Source organism: Phyllopteryx taeniolatus, chromosome 1 (assembly GCF_024500385.1).
Source record: "Phyllopteryx taeniolatus isolate TA_2022b chromosome 1, UOR_Ptae_1.2, whole genome shotgun sequence".
NCBI lineage: Eukaryota > Metazoa > Chordata > Actinopteri > Syngnathiformes > Syngnathidae > Phyllopteryx > Phyllopteryx taeniolatus.
The window spans coordinates 24150862-24172133 of NC_084502.1; the positions used below are offsets into that span (position 1 = coordinate 24150862).

Below are 21272 nucleotides of genomic sequence, written 5' to 3' on the forward strand. Positions count from 1 at the left end.
TGCAGAGGGAGATTACTGCATGTGCCTGAGAGATTAATTTCATCCGAAAAGACTTGGCTGACCAAAACACAGACATAAACATAGCTGACTTCTTATTTTGTTGGTGATGAAATGTTGTCACTAGCAACATGTTATACTGAGCAGTTGGACTGATAGGTGTGCACCACTTTATTTGCTACACTGCGGTACTACTTTGTTGTGGTAATGTCCATTTCTGGCGCGATGCTATGGTATGCTAAACTATGAACAACAACAAAAAACACAAGAAAAGCAACGAAAAAGCAAAACACACAAATTCGTCCTTTAGATCAGGGTTGGCCAACTGAACAAGGTTGACATAGCTCAAGGACTTGGGTTTGCAATCGGGGGGGTCACGGCCCGAGTACCGCTGCAGGCAAAATAAAACTAACTTGTTGAAGAGATGGTAGTCTGTTTCCTTGAGCATGCTCAGGGATGCAGTCGCTTTTTGCGTACCCCATCACGCTTACATCTCACCTTTCATGCGTACATGTACTGTATGTGCTCTGGTTTGTTGTGTGAGGTGCTAAAGAATATGTAGGAGAGTGAAAATTGAATTAAAAAATAATATATATATTTTTTTCACCCCCTCCCCAAAAATTATTGACTAATCAAGGATATACCAATAAGTAGGCTTTACACGATCAGGATTTTTGGGGTCGATCACCGATAACCGATCAGCAAGTTTAAAAAATCGATAACCGGTCACTGAGCCGATCACAAGATGGAGCAACGTGTCCATTTACATGACTTGTTCATTTATTGTATATACTTGTGTACTTTATGACTTGTTCATTTATTGTATATACTTGTGCACTGTATACTGAGTACTGTATCCATCCATCCATTTTCTGTACCGCTTATCCTCACTAGGGTCGCGGGCATGCTGGAGCCCATCCCAGCTCAAAATTATTCTCTAGCATTTTAGACAAAAGTTAAAACATCAATGGGGCATTCAAGGATTTGCCACTGACATAAGTTTAGGTCAGATCAACATTACAACATGACAGAAATAATGGGTGCTAACCTACTGTCATTAAATGACTTTGTTGCAATTAAATTACTTTAATAAATACTGTTAATGACATGCTTACTCTAACTTTCTCACTGTCCTGGCTATATGGACGGGTGTTGTCCAGAGTTAACAGAGTGCTAACCAGTTGTCCACGGTGCCACCCAAAAGAAAAAAATCTGCCAATCGCCGAATCTGCGGGTGCGGAACCGGTATATGCGGGGATCCACCTATTAAAGACATCTATTTGTAAATATAATCGAATGATGTTTGGGGCATTCCTTTTTTGAGGTTCCACTGTTCTTCAATTACTTGCTTTTAATCCCTTTTAGAGTTTTATTGCATTGGTCAGGTCAAAGAGAACCTCCTTTATTGATGTATTGCCCATTTTTACCATTTAACATACAGCTTTGTTTTTAGTTATTGTAATATCAAGGTGTTTCTACTGAGGTAAGTGAGTGAGGTCAATGGAAAAGATTGGATTCCACTACCTTTAGTAATCAGGACTAAATGAATAGCCTTATAAATATAACCTATTTGATCAACACCTAATTTCATTCGTATATATGTCACTTCGTAGCAGGCCCAGTGAATTAACAAACAGAAGAGGCCTTAATTGGGTCAAAATACTTTAGTACTGAGATGTCACACCAGCAGGAATCATATTCCGTTTTAAAATCATTGGTATTTCTCAGAGACAAATATGGCTGTCGTCACAGACTCAGTGAGGGCTCAGGCTTGAAAGCGAGTGACACTTGAAAAGTACAGTATAAATGTCGATTCTCCTGCATCTCATACAGCAAACACACACACACACGCATACACGCACACACACGCGTAATCCATTTGAGATTAAATTAAGTCATTGATCTTGCCACTACCAAGTTAGTAAGAGTAATTTATTTGTACTGAAGATGATGTTAAGCAACTGCTGTACACTACAGTACCTGACCTGCCATCCGCCACTGTTCAGTGTTTTTGGATCAAAAGGTGTCTTTTATCCACTGACTAACTGATGTCTCGTTGAGTAATGGAGATCAAAAGATTGCTGTTAAATGAGAATGCTTTTGGAATGGAAATAGTTTGGAAGCACTCATTTGCTCATAGGATTCATTGGTGGTCAACAAACAGAATTTTTATGTATTACAGCCACATTTGATCATTAACATGTCCAGAACATTAAATTTAAGGATATAAGTACGAACAAGGGTTACCTTGACGCTCGCCCAAAGCCCGCTGGGATTGGTATCAGCTCTCCCTCGACCCTAATGAGGACATAGTTGTACAGAAAATGGATGAGGTTGCAGTGCCAGGTTCTGGTGAATTCCAAGTTCTTCTATCTTTATTACAATATATGGAATATGTATTCAGAGAAGCTCTTGTAATTCCCCCTTGAAGGAGAACCACTGCAAAAATATCCAAGAGCATAAAAAGTGATTTGAAGTCTCTGTGTTTTATTATTTAAAGCTAACATTTACTCACGACATTGGCATTGTAATAACCGCAGGATATGTTGGAGCAAAGATGACACTCTAAAGGCAATCTCCAAAATGAGATTTATAGGGTAAATGTGTTGCATTTTAATGGCTTTGTAGACTCAGAAGAGAGTATTATAATGTATGTGAATGTTTAGGGAATGCAGCTGATGTAGTCAGACTTGAATCAGTACGCTTGGTTCTGCTTTTCCAAGATAATTCTGAAAGTGTAATATTTAAGTTGCATCTGTTTTTCACTGCTTGCTTTTTGATAAACTTGACAGAACATTATTGTTTTCATCTCTCGTTATTTCTACGCACTGATTGTTTGCAGTCAAAGAAAACTTTGCCATCATTCGGTTCAATGTAGCGGGGAGAGTCAGTTTAGCAAAGTTTCTCATTTAATTTAATCTTTTCTCACTTTATCACCCCCCTGTCACATGCATATATTTAATCTACTGGTTTATCAAAAATTATCATAGCAGTCAACATATTTGGGTTGCATTGTATAAATAAATAAAGCATTGTTATCAGTGACAGCAGGAATGCGTCTCATTATCATGACTTTTTTTTTTTAGACCCTAATGCGGGATGTGTCACAGAATAGTCCCCAAGAAAATGTGACTCTACTCAGGAACGAGGAACAGTTTAGTGCTGCACAGAGTCAGCGATTTGTATCAGAGATATAATCGCTGCAGCTTGAACAAATTTGAGGAGACATTCCTGCTGAGGTGGGAGTAAGTCAAATATGTGCAAGTCACAAACAAGTCGCAAGTCTTAACCTTCAAGTCCCTGCGGGATAAAAATCAAGTCAAGTCGATTCGCCACTAAATTTCAAGTCAAGTCATTACTTGGTTTAAGCAAGTTGCAAGTCAAGTCATACAATCTTCCTCCATTCGCAACATATATTGGAAATATACATCCATCCATTTTCTGAGCCGCTTCTCCTCACTAGGGTCGCGGGCGTGCTGGAGCCTATCCCAGCTGTCATCGGGCAGGAGGCAGAGTACACCCTGAACTGGTTGCCAGCCAATCGCAGGGCACATAGGAACAAACCACCATTCACATTCACAGTCATGCCTACGGGCAATTTAGAGTCTCCAATTCATGCATGTTTTTGGGATGTGGGAGGAAACCGGAGTACCCGGAGAAAACCCACACAGGCACGGGGAGAACCTGCAAACTCCACACAGGCGGGGCCGGGGATTGAACCCGGGTCCTCACAACTGTGAGGCTGACGCTCTAACCAGTCGCCCACCGTGAATGATATGATTTGTGAAAAAATGTAACACTAAAAAAAGTATTCACACCTTATCCAAGTTAAATGAACAACAATTGAGATTCTGGTTCACTGAATTTATTGCACTGAATTGTTTTAAAGTTTTATTCTAAACTCAATTTGACTCAACTTTATTTCTAAACAATTCTGTTTACTTTGTGGTGACAGCCTAGTACCTCCTACGGTTCTTAAGGGAACACCATGAACAAACAATTCTGTTTATTTTGTGGTGACAGCCTAGTACCTCCTACGGTTCTTAAAAGAACACCATTAAACAAAAGCTATATAGAATAAATATTTTCACAGCTTTTTTCACCTTCAATGTGACACATAACCTGTGCAACTCATTAAAAAAAAAAAAGGAAATCTTTGAGACTAGTAAAAAATAAACAGAATAACACATCCTCTCCTAACTTAGGGTGGCTGTGTTTAGAAGTAAACAATCTCATTTGGACTCTGGACAACTGACAATTGTCATTAGATTCAAGGTTATGTTTCATATGCTGTGGTGTCAATTTTAAAAACGTAGTGCAGACAGCTTTAGCACAGGAAAAAAATGACATTTTAATGGTGACACTTCAATAAACAGATTCAGTAGTACAAAAATTATATTCACACATAGCTACTCATAATTTGTACTGTACTTACTAAGTGGAATGCACTTACTTTCTAATCACCGTGATTGTAATGCAAGGTGATCGGATACAGCAGACCTATAACGCACCTGGCATCTTCTCGCGCAGGCTCTTAATTTTGCCATGCCCGCAAATGTCTCCACTTTTTTTTTTTTACATTTCTACAACGATCGCTAGCAACACCGCTTCACTTCTTCTGCATTCAGCGGTTGGCATTATATTTTAGACGCTACTTTCTACTTTGCTCTCGGCTCTTTAGTAAATGAGAGAAAGAAAGGGAAGAGAGTTTTGTGTGCTTATAAAGCAAAACCAAAGGTTCAATTATTGTAAACCGTGCCACCCCTACTTAGCTGTACTAAAACGTTCACCATCACATTTTCATTTTTTTGTGGTCCCAAAGCAGTCTATGAGACTTAATGTTTGATCAGCTAGATAAAATGTTAAATTAGCTTACCTCTCTGAGAGTTTTGTAGTGACAGATGAAGCACAACGTCATCGTCGATGTGACTTAAATACGCAAGTTGCAAAAGCTATGCAGTCTTTTTGCAGACTTGATCGACAACATAATCCTTAAATCCAAATATTATCTTTGGAGCTCCTTCCATCGCTATTCATGCATCCGGCTACGTCACAACAATGCAAACTGGGTTGCCAGGTTGGCGCGAATGACGTGGGTCAGGAACACGGGAGCACTGGAAACGAGGAGACAAGAGTTAACAAGGGAAGCGAGGAACAGTATAGCTTACTTGACACAAGGTGGGCCGTGGTACCGCTAGGAGATACTTTGGCGAGGATTTACGGGAACAGGCAAGCTTATATACACTGGTGGTGATGAGGATTGAAGACAGGTGCTGAAAACAGAGAGGAAAGGGGGGATAGAGAGGACACAAAGCACCCTCCCGGCTCCAATAATGGAACTGCAGAGCAGTATATGGCGGTACCCCCCTCTCAACTGACGCCTCCTGGCATCCTGCCAGGCTTCCCTGGGTGAGCCGCGAAAAGGTCATCCAAAAGAGTAGGATCGAGGATGAGCTTCTGGGAAATCCAAGAACGCTCGTCCGGCCCGTACCCTTCCCAGTCGACACGGTACTGGAACCTCCTCCCCCTAGGCCTCACGTCGAGGATGCGCGACACTGTGAAGGCCGGATGGTCGTCAATAACCCAGGGGGGTGGAGGGGGTTCGGCCGGAGGGCTTAGGGCGCAGTTGGAGACAGGCTTTAGCAAAGAGATGTGGAATGTGGGATGAATTTTCAGGGACTGTTGAAGCTTCAATTGGACAGAAGTAGGATTTATGATCTTGGTAATGGGGAAGGGACCAATGAAACGCGGAGTGAGTTTCCGGGACTCTATCTAAAGCGGGAGGTCGTAAGAAGAAAGCCAGACAGATTGGCCCACCCTGTATTCGGGCGTCGGGGACCGATGACTGTCCGCGAGGTGTTTATTGGGTGCGGCGGATCGGGTCAACGCCGCTCGGACGTCTTTCCACACTGCTTGGATTCTCCGTAGATGATCCTTGACGGTGGCGAATGCCACTGCCTGCTCCTGTTCTTTGAATAACGGGAGTTGGTAACCATACCAAGCCATGAATGTGGACATACTGGTAGCGGAACTGATGAGGGAGTTGTGGGCGTACTCAATCCACGGGAGGAATGAGCTCTCGGAGGAGGGGTTGCATGCGGCAACACAACGGAGGGCCGATTCAAGGTATTGGTTTGCCCGCTCCGTCTGGGCGTTGGTCTGCAGATGACATCCTGACGACAAGCTGGGTGCTGTGCCCACTGCTTTACAGAAGTCCTTCCATACCAGGGATGAGAACTGAGGACCTCTGTCAGAGACAATATCGATGGGAATACCGTGGAGTCGAAAGACATGCTGGACAAGGAGGTTAGCAGTATCGAAGGTGGATGGTAGTTTGGGGATTGGTACGTAATGGACGGATTTGGAAAAGTGATCACAATAGTGAGAATGATAGTTACCTTCAGAAGGAGGTAGACCGGTAACAAAGTCCAGAGCGTAGGGGAGCACTGGGAACGAGGAGACACAAGAGTTAACAAGGGAAGCGAGGAACAATATTGCTTACTTGACATGAGGTGGGCCGTGGTACCGCTAGGCGAGGCTACAATACTTTTTCTGGGAATTCCGGGGGAATGACATGGGTCAGGAACACAGGGGAGCACTGGAAACGAGGAGACAAGAGTTAACAAGGGAAGCGAGGAACAGTATAACTTACTTGACATAAGGTGGGCCGTGGTACCGCTAGGAGATACTTTGGCAAGGATTTCCGGGAACAGGCAGACTTATATACACCAGTGGTGATGAGGCTGATTGAAGACAGGTGCTGAAAACAGAGAGGGGAGGGGTGAGAGACAGGACACAAAGCGCCCTCCCGGCTCCAATAATGGAACTGCAGGGCAGTATATGACATTTTGGGGGACAGACAAGGAGACTAGGGGTGTGAACCACTGCAGAACGGTAGTTAGACAGTCTAGATATTTGACTCCAAGTAACATTACAAAGTCAGTCAGTACTATCTTGAAATCCCTTTTGTTTTTATTTTGTAGACATGATCCCTCCTATGCAACATTAAGCAGACTTGCACCTTGTTTTTGTCTATGTAGTCTTTGCTTTGGCAAATCCTTTTTGTTTCTGTTTACAGACCACCCTGCTCTAATCTTAAAATAGTACGCCATATTATTTGGTTTCCTTTTTGAGCCCCGCCTGTGTGGAGTTTGCATGTTCTCCCCGTGCCTGCGTGGGTTTTCTCCGGGCACTCCGGTTTCCTCCCACATCCCAAAAACATGCATGGATTGGAGACTCTAAATTGCCCGTAGGCGTGAGTGCGAATGGTTGTTTGTTTGTTTCTATGTTCCCTGTGATTGGCTGCCAACCAGTTCAGGGTGTACCCCGCCTCCTGCCCGATGACAGCTGGGATAGGCTCCAGCACGCTAGTGAGGAGAAGCGGCTCAGAAAATGGATGGATGGATGGATATATGTATACACACACATCCATCTATTTTATTTACCGCTTATCCTCACTAGGGTCGCGGGCTGCTGGAGCCTATCCCAGCTATCTTCGGGCGGGAGGCGGGGTACACCCTGAACCGGTCCCCAGCAAATCGCAGGGCACAAAGAAACAAGCAACCATTCGCACTCACATTCACACCTACGGGCCATTTAGAGTCCTCAATCAACCTACCACGCCTGTTTTTGGGATGTGGGAGGAAACCGGAGTGCCTGGAAAAAACCCACCCAGACACAGGGAGAACAAATATATATAGCTGCGATTGGCTGGTGACCAGTTCAGGGTAAACGCCTGTATCATATATATATATATATATATATATATATATATACTCAATTGTATAAACAATCAATTACACAAATTCGATCAGTTCAGTATGGTCAATTAACTGAGTATTGTGCCCTTCCCAAATAGAAATACTATTTAGGACACACCCACTCAAGACAATTTGTACACAACAACTAGTGTCTCAAAAAAGTTACTTCTTTCACATTAATGATTAATTGATCATTCATTTTCCATATACACAATTACTAAAATGTCACCCAATCCCCATCCATATTCTGAATTAACTTCTAATGTCTTCCCCTCCTTTTCTTCTATTTAACAGGGTACAAATGTAAGAAAGGACATAGAAAGAATTTCATACATTCATCATTGGATTGGAGCTTGCATCCACCTGAGACCATTACAATGGAGTTGCTGTGGAAACTGGCATTGCTGCTGTCGTTGCTCGACTGCCTGGCAGGTAAGCCTCCTTAACGTCCAATTTTTATTTTGTATTGTTATGATATTGACTATGAATTGTTATTTATAGATTGGTGACAGTTCTTGAAACTGCTGTATAGATGGCACTTGGAAGTAAGAGGAAACTAGGTTTTATGACAACCAGTGACTTTTTAGAAATCCTCCTCATTTGAAGTCGATGTGAATGTCTTGTCAGTGGCATCTTCAAGCAGCATTACATCAGTTTTGGGGAAAAGCTGGGAAAAATAGCCAGATTTTCCTCTCTGAAAGTACATCCTCCCTGTCTTACAGTTGAGCATGTGGTCATTCATTTCAAAGGGCACTTCAATCATTACCTTAATTGAGATCGCCTGGGTAGTTGTACAGAAATCTTTCCACGGATATTGCTTTTCATGAGAGACCTAATTTACATCTCTTACAAAATGTTCAGGGTCAAATGTGAGTTCTTCTAATGTCGGAGTTTGAGGATGAGAGCAAGATAAATTAGGGATTTGCAGCATGATCATGGTCTATTAAAGAATTACTCATGTTTCATGTTGTCTTGTTCAAGATTACCGGCTCCCTCAAAGCAGCTGGGCGTAAAACAATTAGCATCTGTGTGTCTTACTCTATCATTTTGTGTACTTGTGCTGCATATCCACACATACATTCGCCATCATGGCAGTTATGCCACGGTTTATTTGTAAATCTGATACGTTAGATGATGTGTCTTTAATGAACAGTTTGTCAGTATGGGATTAGAATCATTGCTCTGGATCGCTGTATTATATATACACAGGCATTTATTTAAATACAAATCCAGACACAGTGAAGAGTTAAGAGATTTTATCCCAGAGGTACAGCTTGAATGAGAACATTCATTTCAATGCTGTGGACCATAACCAAAAAGCTCTCGCAAATAAAGTACAAATTATAGCATTTGTTTTTTCCTTGTTAAAGGGAAAGGAAAGACATTTTGGGGCAAGAATATGTTGTGTGTGCCCTCACTCGTCTAAACACGGTATTCTAATTAATATTGTGTTTGTGGAATAAGAATTAAAAAGATAAATTCATCAATTTTCACCTATTCCAAGAGGCACACATGTTGGGTCATATCGCACTCTGCTCTCAACTGAAATTAACGTCAAAGGTGGCCTCGCGTACGTCACGTGACCAAACCTGGAACTCAGGATATCGGGTTCTCCTGTATGCTGCGATAACTAGCAGAACTACAGGTTGATTACATGACAGTTTGGACAATATTCTAGCAAGTTTGAGTTCAAACCATCATGTAATCAACCTCAACCTCTCGTTAAAGAGTCGAAGTCAAGCTGGCCGATTGTTCATATTAAGCACCATGGTATTAAAAGAAGCACCACAACAACACCCGCGAAAGCCAACTGCCAACTTCAAAATAAAAGCTCCACCATTGGACATCAATGCCTTGTCAGGCTTTTGCCTGTGAATATTCATTCAGCCAGGTAATTCTCCGGGCATCGATCGCAACTGGACAAACAGAGCAGTCCAGTTGCGATCGATTCAATGCCCTGAGAATTGTTAGGCTTTTATTTTGAAGCTCCTCCTCAGGACTTTAAAGCCTTCCTGCTGCCGGACCTCGATGGGATGCTGTTCTGACTGCAGTTTATATTACCATCATATACTGTTGCCACCAACATCAACACAACACCATCCCGAAAATCATGTTTAATCCTTAATTTAATATGCTAAATTTATCACGCTGTCATTGATTAAATAGTAGGATACGTCATCAGCTTGCCAGCGTTAGCCGCTATCAGCTAGTTACCTGAGTGCCCGGTAGGTTTGCGGCAGCCGGCGGACTACTTTTCCTCGGCAGTTTAATAGGCGAAAATTACGCCTTTGATGCTGACAACCTGACACAGTTCCTACCGATCCATTTTTAATTAAGTGGACTCCGACTTCTGTCACATTTCTTCTTAATTTACCCTGACACACTGACGGTGGCTACAAGCTACAATGTGTACTGTAATCCATCCATCCATCCATTTTCTGAGCCGCTTCTCCTCACGAGGGTCGCGGGCGTGCTGGAGCCTACCCCAGCTGTCATCGGGCAGGAGGCGGGGTACACCCTGAACTGGTTGCCAGCCAATCGCAGGGCACATAGAAACAAACAACCATTCGCACTCACAGTCATGCGGGCAATTTAGAGTCTCCAATTCATGCATGTTTTTGGGATGTGGGAGGAAACCGGAGTGCCCGGAGAAAACCCACGCAGGCACGGGGAGAACATGCAAACTCCACACAGGCGGGGCCGGGGATTGAACCCGGGTCCTCAGAACTGTGAGGCTGACGCTCTAACCAGTCGTCCACCGTGCCGCTGTACTGTAATCCGTGTAAATAAAAGCGACGTGATACCTCTTGCCAAATTGGTTTTCTGCTGCTATCTGGTGTACAGCTCAAATACTGCATGTTATTTTTGTATTAATTAAACAAGACTGGAACTACCACGGCGGCACGGTAGCTGACTGTTTAGAGTGTCTGCCTCACAGTTCTGAGGGCCGGGATTCAATCCCCGGCCCCGCCTGTGTGGAGTTTGCATGTTCTCCCCGTGCCTGCGTGGGTTTTCTCCGGGCACTCTAGTTTCCTCCCACATCCCAAACACATGCATGGTAGGTTAATTGACAACTCTAAATTGCCCGTAGGTGTGAATGTGAGTGCGAATGGTTGTTTGTTTATATGTGCCCTGCGATTGGCTGGCGACCAGTTCAGTGTTAACCCCGCCTACTGCTCGATGATAGCTGGGATAGGCTCCAGCACGCCCGGGACCTTAGTGAGGATAAGCGGCTCAGAAAATGGATGGATGGATGGATAGACTTGCTCAAATATAAGGGAATGCACTACCTAGTAGTGAAATTAGCTATGGCATCACTTCCTCCCTTTCGTCCGAAGGAGGGACGGTCTTGCGTAACATTCTCGCGACTTTTCTTTGTGGAATGACGTAAAAATGCCTTCTTAGGATGCAGTGTTTAAAAAGTGTTTTTTAGAATAAGTACTTACCATATAGTAGATTTAAGTAACTTGCATCAGATAAAGACAATATGGACATTTACAATATAACAGGAGGTTTTGACCTCCAGACTTTCACTTTATGTCAAACGACTTCTTGAAAGCCTTTTCATGTCCAAGCTGCGCCTTTTATTTACACGCATTCTTTATAAACAGTATACGATGAATACTTCTGCCTTGTTTCTAATAACAGATTATGATCGAATTATGCTAAATCTTTTGGGGTCAATACAGCAAAGAAATGCACATTTAATTTGCGTGGATCAACATTGATTACTCACAAAGTCACTTAAAAGTGCTGCTGCTTATGGTGGTTGTGTATGGAAATGTGTTCAACTGCATTTCAGTTTTAATCCTTATTCTACTTCTTTCAGGAAATATTCAATAGAAAGGGGGAAAAAAAATCTCTTCTTACCAATGACAAAAGACCTGTCATTTTCATTGATGTGGTTTCAGACCCTCAAAGCCTTGGTCTTCTGAGAAAGACAAAAAGTATTTTAGAATGCATGAGCACAATACTGGGTAGAGAGAGCAGTGTCATAATGTCAGGTATCTGCTTCGAAGAAAGTTATCCACCAGACAGTCGGCTATGTGGGCGAGCAGATGAGCCATGAGGAAGTCATTCCCATAGAAAGTTAATCGGGAGTTAACCAGATCCTTGCTCATTCTCTCCCCCCAGGGGCGCTTGCTGGATGTGTATTTGTGTACTGTATGTCAGGGAGCAAAGAGGGGACGTTGGGGTAGATTGGCAGATGCGTTTTGACCTATAGAGTGAAGGCTAACTGAAACACTCATCAAGTGAAAATTGTTACAGCAATGTTATCACAAGAGGAAAAACACTGAACACAAAACAATGAGAGGTGAAGCCTGCAGTTTACCAACTAGGGATGGGTCTTTGACAAGGTGACCTTGAGCACAAGAGGGAAAATTAAAAATCTTTTTTTTGTTACATCCATCTATTTTGAATTGGATGGAAGAACATATGCCTGAATATTCTAAATTTCTGTTTCCATGCCAGTGTTATATTGAGCCAAAGTTATAGGGAGGATGTGGCTCAACTTCCAACCGAGTTGATGTCTTGTTTGTGTTTTTAGGCTGCATCTAATTGAGACTGAATCAATAGCACCTCTGCTGGTTGCATTTATGCAGTGCACTCCATTTTGCTTTAATTGTGTTGACTCTAATAAACAGTGAACTCCACACAAATGATTAACCAATCGATTCGTTAAATAAAGCGTCGAGCTGCAGTCGAGTATTTTGCCCATCGAGAATATGATATGTCACACACAACATCTTGGAGTTGTTGAGCAGAACAATGGAGAATAAAAGTGTCATTGCTGTTTGCGGGCACCTGAAACTTTTTGATAACTCCTGCAACCAATACTGGGATCATACGAAAAAAGAGCAGGCCTAGAGAACGGTGAGCAAGGAAGTTGACATACTTAACATAGGTATATTTAGTATGTTACTTGTTTTCAGCCCGCGGTTGTACTGTACTGTTAACCAAGATACCAATAGCATTAGGCAAAGTTTTAGTACAACCCAGGGTTGGCACTGGGTCATGAAATGTTACAGTATATTAGCAGCAATATCACGTGTGTTTATGAGGCTAAAACTAAAACTCCTCATCACTGGGAAGCCTTGAAGGATATGGGCCAATTAAAATGACCTAGTCATCAATCAGACTTATAGAATTGCGTCAGGAAGTGAATCCGGCATAAAACTTTGCCAAACAAATATGAGCGTTCATCTAAAGATTTCCAAACTGGATCGGTCGAGGTCTGGGTTGGACATTGGAAATTCAGCTGCTGTGAGTTGAAAACGAAGGAGAGCTATAAAGCGAGTTTTTGGCAGAAAGAGAAGAGGAAAGCACAGAGCCTAGAACTGAATGTGGGGATTTTGAAAGTTGGGGCTGTGACAGGAAAAGCTAGGGAGTTGGTTGACATGATGATTAGGAGGAAGGTAGATATATTGTGTGTCCAGGAGAGCAGGTGGAAAGGGAGTAAGGCTAGAAGCTTAAGGGCAGGGTTTAAGTTATTTTACTATGGTGTAGATGGGAAGAGAAATGGAGTAAGAGTTATTTTGAAGGAAGCGTTAGTTAAGAATGTCTTGGAGGTGAAAAGAGTGTCAGATCGAGTGATGAGGCTGAAACTTGAAATTGAGGGTGTTATGTTTAATGTGATTAGTGGTTATGCCCCACAGGTAAGACGTGAACTGGAGGTGAAAGTGAAATTCTGGAAGGAGCAGGACAAAGTAGTTCAGAGCATCCCAGGCTGAGAGAGAGTTGTGATTTGTGCAGATTGTAATGGACATGTCGGTGAAGGAAACAGGGATGATGAAGCTGTGATGGATAAATTTGGCTAATAGGAAAGGAACTTGGAGGGACAGATGGTGGACTTTGCCAAAAGGATGGTAATGGCTACAGTGGTCACTAGCCTCCAGAAGAGGCAGGAAGAAGGCGCGTGGGGCGGGTGGAGGTTGGCTGGCATTGGTTCCCTGCGGCCTCCTCTGGGTGGCGGGTTTTCAGGCCGCCTCAGTGGGGCCGGTGGACCGCCCTAGGTCCCTCGGTGTGGGATGTCTCCCGTCCACCGGGTTGCTCTTGGATGAACTCCTGGGCTCCACCCCGCCTCTCGATTGATTGGGTGGGGTCCTCAGCCTCCGCGGTGCAGGCACAGCAATTACAGGACACTTCTGTCAGTCATTGTGCATGCGAAACAGTGTCAATTCACTTGCATGTGTCCGTAGACACACACCGCTGGGATTTATTCGCTGGGTGTGGGGCCACTCACTTATTGCGACAAATAACTCATGAATATGCAAATGGCTTGGGTATCCCCTTACTCACACTCTGGTCCTATACACGTTTATAATTCACATAGACACTCCCACCACAATTCAGTTGTGCAGCCGGGTTCACGACTCTTGTCCTGCATGCTTCCCCGCCTGTCCTTGTACTGTCCTATCTTGTCCTATCCTTCCCTCACAGGGTGTAGCACTACTGCCCCATACAACACTCATATCTAATGTGCCATTGTTCTAGGTATACTTACTACTTTACTACTACTTTGTTTTTTGTTGTCTTCTTTTCTCACTCCCCTGTAGAAAGCTTGTTCTGTTCGACTGATCGACTGATTCTCAATAAACATCCATTAAAAGACTAAGACATCACAGTGGCAGCTTAAAAAGTCCACTGTGACTGTAAAACTGTTCCGGCATAAAAGGGATACAGATCCTCCTTTCTGCTTGACGTAACAACCGAACAGGACCACAAAAAAAAGTAAGAAGTATGTTAGAAACGCATTAAGGAGGAAGAAAAATGGAAAGACAGTTGGTCCTGATGACATACCTGTGGAGGTATGGCAGCATTTAGAAGAGATGGCTGTGGAGTTTTTGACCAATGCTGTTCAACAGAATTCTAGAGGATGAGAACATGCCTGAGGAATGGAGGAAAAGTGTGCTGGTGCCCATTTTTAAGAACATGGGTCATGTGCAGAGCTGTGGGAACTATAGAGGAATAAAGTTGCTGAGTCACACAATGAAGTTATGGGAAAGAGTAGTGGAGGCTAGACTCAGGACAGATGTGAGCATTTGCGGGCAACGGTATGGTTTGTTGCCACGGAAGAGTACCACAGATGCATTATTTGCCTTGAGGGTGTTGGAAAAGTACAGGGAAGGTCAGAAGGAGCTGCATAATGTCATTGTACATCTAGAGAAAGCCTATCACGGGTACCCAGAGAGGAACCGTGGTACTTTTTGAGGAAGTCTGGAGTGGCAGAGAAGTATATCAGAATAGGTCAGGACATATATGAGGGCAGCAGAACAGTGGTGAGGTGGTGCTGTAGGTGTGACAGAGGAGTTCAAGGTGGAGGTGGGACTGCATCAGGGATCAGCTCTGAGCCCCTTGTTTGCAGTGGTGATGGATAGGCTGACAGACGATGTTAGACTGGAATCCCCGTGGACTATATTGCATACGCTGGAAAGGAGAGGAATGAAGATTAGCCTAAGTGGAACAGAACATACAGTATGTGCATGAATGAGATGGGTGGAGGGGGAAGAGTGAGGCTACAGGGAGGAGAGATAGTGAGGATGGAGGACTTTAAATACTTCAGGTCAGTCCAGAGCAATGGTGAGTTTGGTAATGTCAAGCTCCTCACATTTTGTCATGCAACATCCCCGCTTGAAATCTACTCAGAGGTTTCACTGGAATTCACTCAAAATGACCAAGCAGCTTTCATTTTCTTCCTTTTATTTGTGTGCAGTTTTAAGACATCTCAACAAGCCATTAGCCGTTAGCCTCTAGCCCCAGCCTCTAGGTGAAAAACCTTCAAATCAAAGAAAAATTATTTGAAGCATGTACATAATGTCATTAATATTTCCAACTGCTATATACAAACTACAATATAAACATCTGAGAAAAAACATCCTGTGACACCTGGCCTCTTAAATTCAATAAAACATTAAGTGCAAATCCAGCAACCCACTGCTGTCAATTCTTTCAGCCTGTTTGTCAAGTAAGTATGAATCTCACTTTTTAATATTTATTCTTAGTCTATTTTTTAATGCCTTTTAACATGTCTTGAATTTTTAACTGTTCTACCACTATTTCATATATATTAATTACTTTTAAATCTTAGTAACGTATTAGCAATATGTTAATAAAATTAACTTCATACACATTATGAACATTATGATGTACGAACATTAAAAAATATTAAATGTTTGCATTGAGTTATGAAAAGCTCAGGGAAATACAATGGTATATATTTATAAATTATTCCTATAAGTTAATAAAAACGATTTTGTTTAGACCATAATTTTATACACTGTCGCCGCCATCTTTAGCATGAATTCTGGGAATGATGACGTAGAATGGCTGTTGTAAAATTGTTACGCTGCTGCTCTGTACTGTAGCTAAGCTAGCCACTTGCGAACAACTTTTATCCTCAGTGAAATGCCATACTGCGCCGCTTTGGGATGCAATTTCCAATCAGGACGGAATGCAAAAAAGGAGGTAAGCATTCACAGCTTTCCCAAAAAGATCAATTTGAGGAAACGGTGGGAGGATGGGGCAGGAAGAGTTGAACTGCTGAAAGAGCCGCGGTTGTTCGAAGCCTTTGATCGCCTCCAGCTCATGAGAGAGCTCACTGGTGTGTCTGGGTATAAACGACGGCTTAAATTCAATGCAGTGCCGACTATCTTTCCTCACAAGGAGCCGAAACGGGCAAGTGTGACAAGCGAAAGCCGAGCAAAAAGACGCGAAAGACTCACTTTAGCAGCAGCAGCTGTTGTAAACAAACCATTCGCACCGGACGCTGAGTTAGCAGTGAGAAATAGTAAAATAGGTATGCATGTAACTTTACTCTAAGTTATCACTGAATACATTTAGAACATCAAGCAAAACGAACAAGTGCCTTGAGCAGCGGCAGAAATGAAACGGAGCTCTTTACAACAGATACTCTCTTTCTAACTCTACTTTCTTTCTATTTGACGTCACTACCCAGAATGCACTGCGATGAAAAAACAATGGCGGCCTATGTTGAAATTACGATATGTAAAAATATATAAATCTGGAAATGATTATCGAAAGTTGTATCTTATTGTTATGTTACTCAAGTTGAAAGAGATCATATATACCAAACATGTCATAACAATCCAAGTTCACTTTAAGAAGTTACGGTACTTTTACTCCATTGCAATGATCTAAATGTCAGTCGCTACTTTTATTGATCAATTATTGCTTATTTATCAACTATTTCGTGAGCGAGACTACAACTTCAACTTCCGCATTGGCGCTGTTTGCTCCAATCCAGTTTAAGCGCTAGTGACGTTTAAGTCTAGTTCACCAATCAAACGGCAGAAGATAGTGACATGACCTCACACAACGTCTTCTATTGGGCTTCCCGGGCATAGGTATTAAAACAAGATAAGCCAGCCCGGCTGATCGTCGTGCCTACGTGGCGGCCATGTTGGGAAGTTTGTCGTTACCATGAAGGTAATGGCGCGCTACTCGTGTTTACATTTAGACAAGCAAAAACAACAGCTCTCATGTATTGTAGTATTTGTCTGGCACTCTCTGCCCAAAGTGCCTAATTCACCTCACTTATAACTTGAGAAAACACCGTGCTGTAAATTGCAGATGTTTTGTTATAGTTTTTACTGTGCCTTCACACACCCCCACACACAGCAACATAAGAATTAGCATTTTATTTTGTTATTTTTTTATTTTTTTTTAAGTGATCTTCATGCTGTTGTTAAATAATCAGAAGTTACTCACTATTTACTCAGTACTTGAGTAATTATTTCACTGTGTACTTTTTACTCTTACTCAAGTCATTTTTTGGATGACTACCGTATTTTCATGGCCATAGTGCGCACCGTATTGAAAGGCGCAGTCTCAGTTACGGGGTCTATTTCTGTATTTAACACATACATAAGGCGCACCGTATTATTGGGCGCAGGCATAGTAAAACATACGCTAGCTTAAAACATATGGTAGCATGCATGCACGCTAAAACAATGTTTTTAAAAAGGCAGCGGGAGCAAAACTGAGTTCGGTTGTACTTTATTGAAGTATTTAACAATGTACTCACGTTATTTTTTGATCAATCCTCATCCACAAATCCATCAAAGTCCTCATGTTCTGTATCTGAAATGAACAGCTGGGCAAGGTCTCAATCAAACACGCCAGGTTCGAGTCAGTCTCGTTGCCGTGTGGCTCCTCAGAAATGATGCCGGCTTTTACGAAAGCTCGAACAACAGTGCAAGCAGACACGTTAGCCCAAGCATCCACATCACACATTGTGGCGTAACTCGCCCGGCGCTGCCTCCTAGTCTTAGTAAAACTGTCTTCGCCATCTGTTGTCCATCGCTCCCACGCCGCTCGCAACTTCACTTTGAACGCCCTGTTTACACCGATGTCCAGAGGTTGGAGTTCATTAATCCATTGCTCGAGTTGGTCTTCCAACTCGGGCCACCTCGCCTTGTTTCCGTGTTTTGTTTTTCTTTTTTTTCCACGGAAACTCAGCTTCGTCTTCTTGACTTGGCGAAGCTCATTTTCCTGCTTCCTCCACTTGTGAAACATGGATTCGTTGATCTTGAATTCTCTCACGGCTGCTCAATTCCCATGTCTCTTTGGAGGTGCAGTTTTCGACTGCGGTCAAGCCAGCCTCCACTCGTAAAGTAGCAGTCAAACCAGCCGCCCCTAATTTTGTTCATACTAGGCATTACGGTAATAGGTCGCCAACTCGCGGCGAAAGCCACCTTCAAAATAAAAGCTTCCCAATAATACGGATGTCAGTGCTCTTTGGTTAAGGAATGCAACCACCAAAGTTAATTTGAATCTTGAGATACATTAAAAAATTTAGTTTATTTGATATCTTAGGAAAAATAAATGGTAAATGGACTTCACTTATATAGCACTTTATCTACATCATCACAGTGCCCAAAATGCTTTACAAAGCCTCACATTCACAAACACATTCATAAACCAATGGGCGACTGCTGCCATGCAAGGCGCTGCCACGCCCACTGGGAGCAAATTAGGGTTCAGTGTCTTGCCCAAGGACACTTCGACATGCAAACATTCGTAGCAGGGATTCGAACCTGTTCTTCCGACTGAGCCAAAGCCACCCCAACATAATCCGATTGGTATCGCAAGATAAGTCCAGATCTGTGTGACAGACCACCAAGGACTCCACTAAAAGAGGTTTGATGAAGATCTGATATTGTATTTCAAAATAAAAGTCTCTGAAAACTAATAAACTACATTTTTTAATGCATCTCAAGATTCAAATTAACCTTGCTGGTTGTATTCCTTAACCGAAGAGCATTGACGTCCGTATTATTGGGAAGCTTTTATTTTGAAGGTGGCTTTCGCCGCGAGTTGGCGACTTATTACCGTAATGCCGAGTATGAAGAAAATTAGGGGCGGCTGCCTTCATTGCTACTTTACGAGTGGAGGCTGGCTTGACCGGCGCTATATACCTACTGGGGGCGTGCCTTTAGCGTCCGCCTTCATGCGCACCCTTCCCCCTTTACGTCCGCATGCTGTCCTCAGCCACGTCCGCTTTTCCTCTGTATAAGCAGCGTGTCGGCAGGAAATGCTCCCAGTCAGTCAAGCAGAGCGCTCATCACACAACAACATTTATAGATTTTGGAACTCGATGTACACATAAGGCGTGCCGCATTATAAGGCGCCCCGTCCATTTTGGAGAAAATTTATGACTTTTAAGTGTAATATATTTGGTGGAAAATATTAGTAGGCTTACTTAAGCTGTAAGATAATTGTAAAATATTTCAAAACCAGGACAAAGTGGCCTAAATACTTGCATCGCCACACCCTGTTTCAGTGTGCCATTGGCGAGGTGGTGAGTGGTGAATCAAAGCAACTGGATTCTTCTTGTTTGTTGAAGACATTCTGTGGGCGCGTGGCTCAGAGGGAAAGTGTACGCCCTGCAACCGAGGGTTGCTCGTTCGTCTCCCCGCCCGAGCGCATGTTGTCGTTGGGCTTTAAAACACTTAACCTGTATTGCCCATGAATGAAAGTGGTTGGATGTTTGGTGGTAATGGTGGGAGGGGCCGTAGAATGGCAGCCATACTTCTGTCAAACTGCCCCAGGTCAGCTGTTGGTCTACCCAAGTAGCGTACCACCACTAGACTGTGACTGTGAAATGAATGAATGTGTGCAATTGTAAAGCGTCTTTGAGTATCATGGAAAGTGCTATATAAATGTAGTAGATTCTTTTTCTTATTATTATTATTATTATTATACATTCATCCATTTTCTACACCGCTTCTCCTCACGAGGGTCACGGGCTTGCAGGAGCCTATCCCAGCTAACTGCGGGCAGGAGGTAGGTTACACCCTGAACTGGTTACCAGCCAATCGCAGGGGACATTGAAACAAACAACCATTCGCACTCACATTCACACCTATGGACAATTTAGAATCTTCAATTAACCTACCGTGCATGTTTTTGGGATGTGGGAGGAAACAGGAGTACCTGGAGAAAACCCACACAGGCACGGGGAGAACATGCAAACTCCTCACAGGCGAGGCCTGATTTGAACCTCAGAACTGTGAGACGGATGTGCTAACCAGCTTTCCACCGTGCCGCCCATTATTATTAATATTATTATTATTATTATTATTCATTAATTCATTCATTCATTCATCTTCCGTTCCGATTATCCTCACTAGGGTCGTGGGTGTGCTGGAGCCTATCCCAGCAATCTTCGGGCGAGAGGCGGGGTACGCCCTGAACTGATCGCCAGCCAATCGCAGGGCACATAGAAACAAACAGCCATTCACACTCACATTCACACCTACAGCAAGTTTTCAGTTAATCTACCATGCATGTTTTGGGGATGTAAGGAGAAACCAGAGTGCCCGGAGAAAACCCACGCTATTATTATTATTGTTATTATTATTATTGTTATTATTATCCATCCATTCATCCATTTTCTGTACCGCTTATCCTCACTAGGGTCGCGGGTGTGCTGGAGCCTAACCTAGCTATCTTCGGGGGAGAGGCGGAGCACACCCTGAACTGGTCGCCAGCCAATCGCAGGTCACATAAAGAAACAACCATTCACACTCACATTCACACCTACGGGCGAGAACATGCAAACTCCGCACAGGCGAGGCCGGGATTTGAACCCCTCAGAACTGTGAGGCAAATGTGCTAACCAGTTGCTAACCTATTATTATCCATCCATCCATCCATCAATCCATTTTCTGAGCCGCTTCTCCTCACTAGGGTCGCAGGCGTGCTGGATCATATCCCAGCTATCATCGGGCAGGAGGCGGGGTACACCCTGAACTGGTTGCCAGCCAATCGCAGGGCACATACAAACAAACAACCATTTGCACGCACAGTCACACCTACGGGCAATTTAGAGTCTTCAATTAATGCATGTTTTTGGGATGTGGGAGGAAACCGGAGTGCCCGGAGAAAACCCACGCAGGCACGGGGAGAACATGCAAACTCCACACAGGCGGGGCCGGGGATTGAACCCGGGTCCTCAGAACTGTGAGGCTGACGCTCTAACCAGTCGTCCAC

The 21272-nt window shown here is 43.3% G+C and overlaps 1 protein-coding gene across 6 annotated transcripts in view; it reads left to right on the top strand.

Annotated features, from left to right (window-relative positions):
* cntn3a.1 (contactin 3a, tandem duplicate 1) overlaps window positions 1–21272 on the top strand; it is a 118256-nt gene that overhangs the window by 12797 nt on the left and 84187 nt on the right. For 4 of the 6 annotated variants that reach the window (XM_061782444.1, XM_061782426.1, XM_061782440.1 and 1 more), the window contains exon 2: window positions 8052–8189. In XM_061782444.1, coding sequence (XP_061638428.1) covers window positions 8135–8189 — 55 coding nt within the window. In that variant the 5' untranslated portion in view covers window positions 8052–8134. Of the gene's footprint in view, window positions 1–8051; window positions 8190–16094; window positions 16224–21272 lie in introns of those variants that run through there. The other 2 variants (XM_061782451.1, XM_061782432.1) reach the window with 2 other exon arrangements.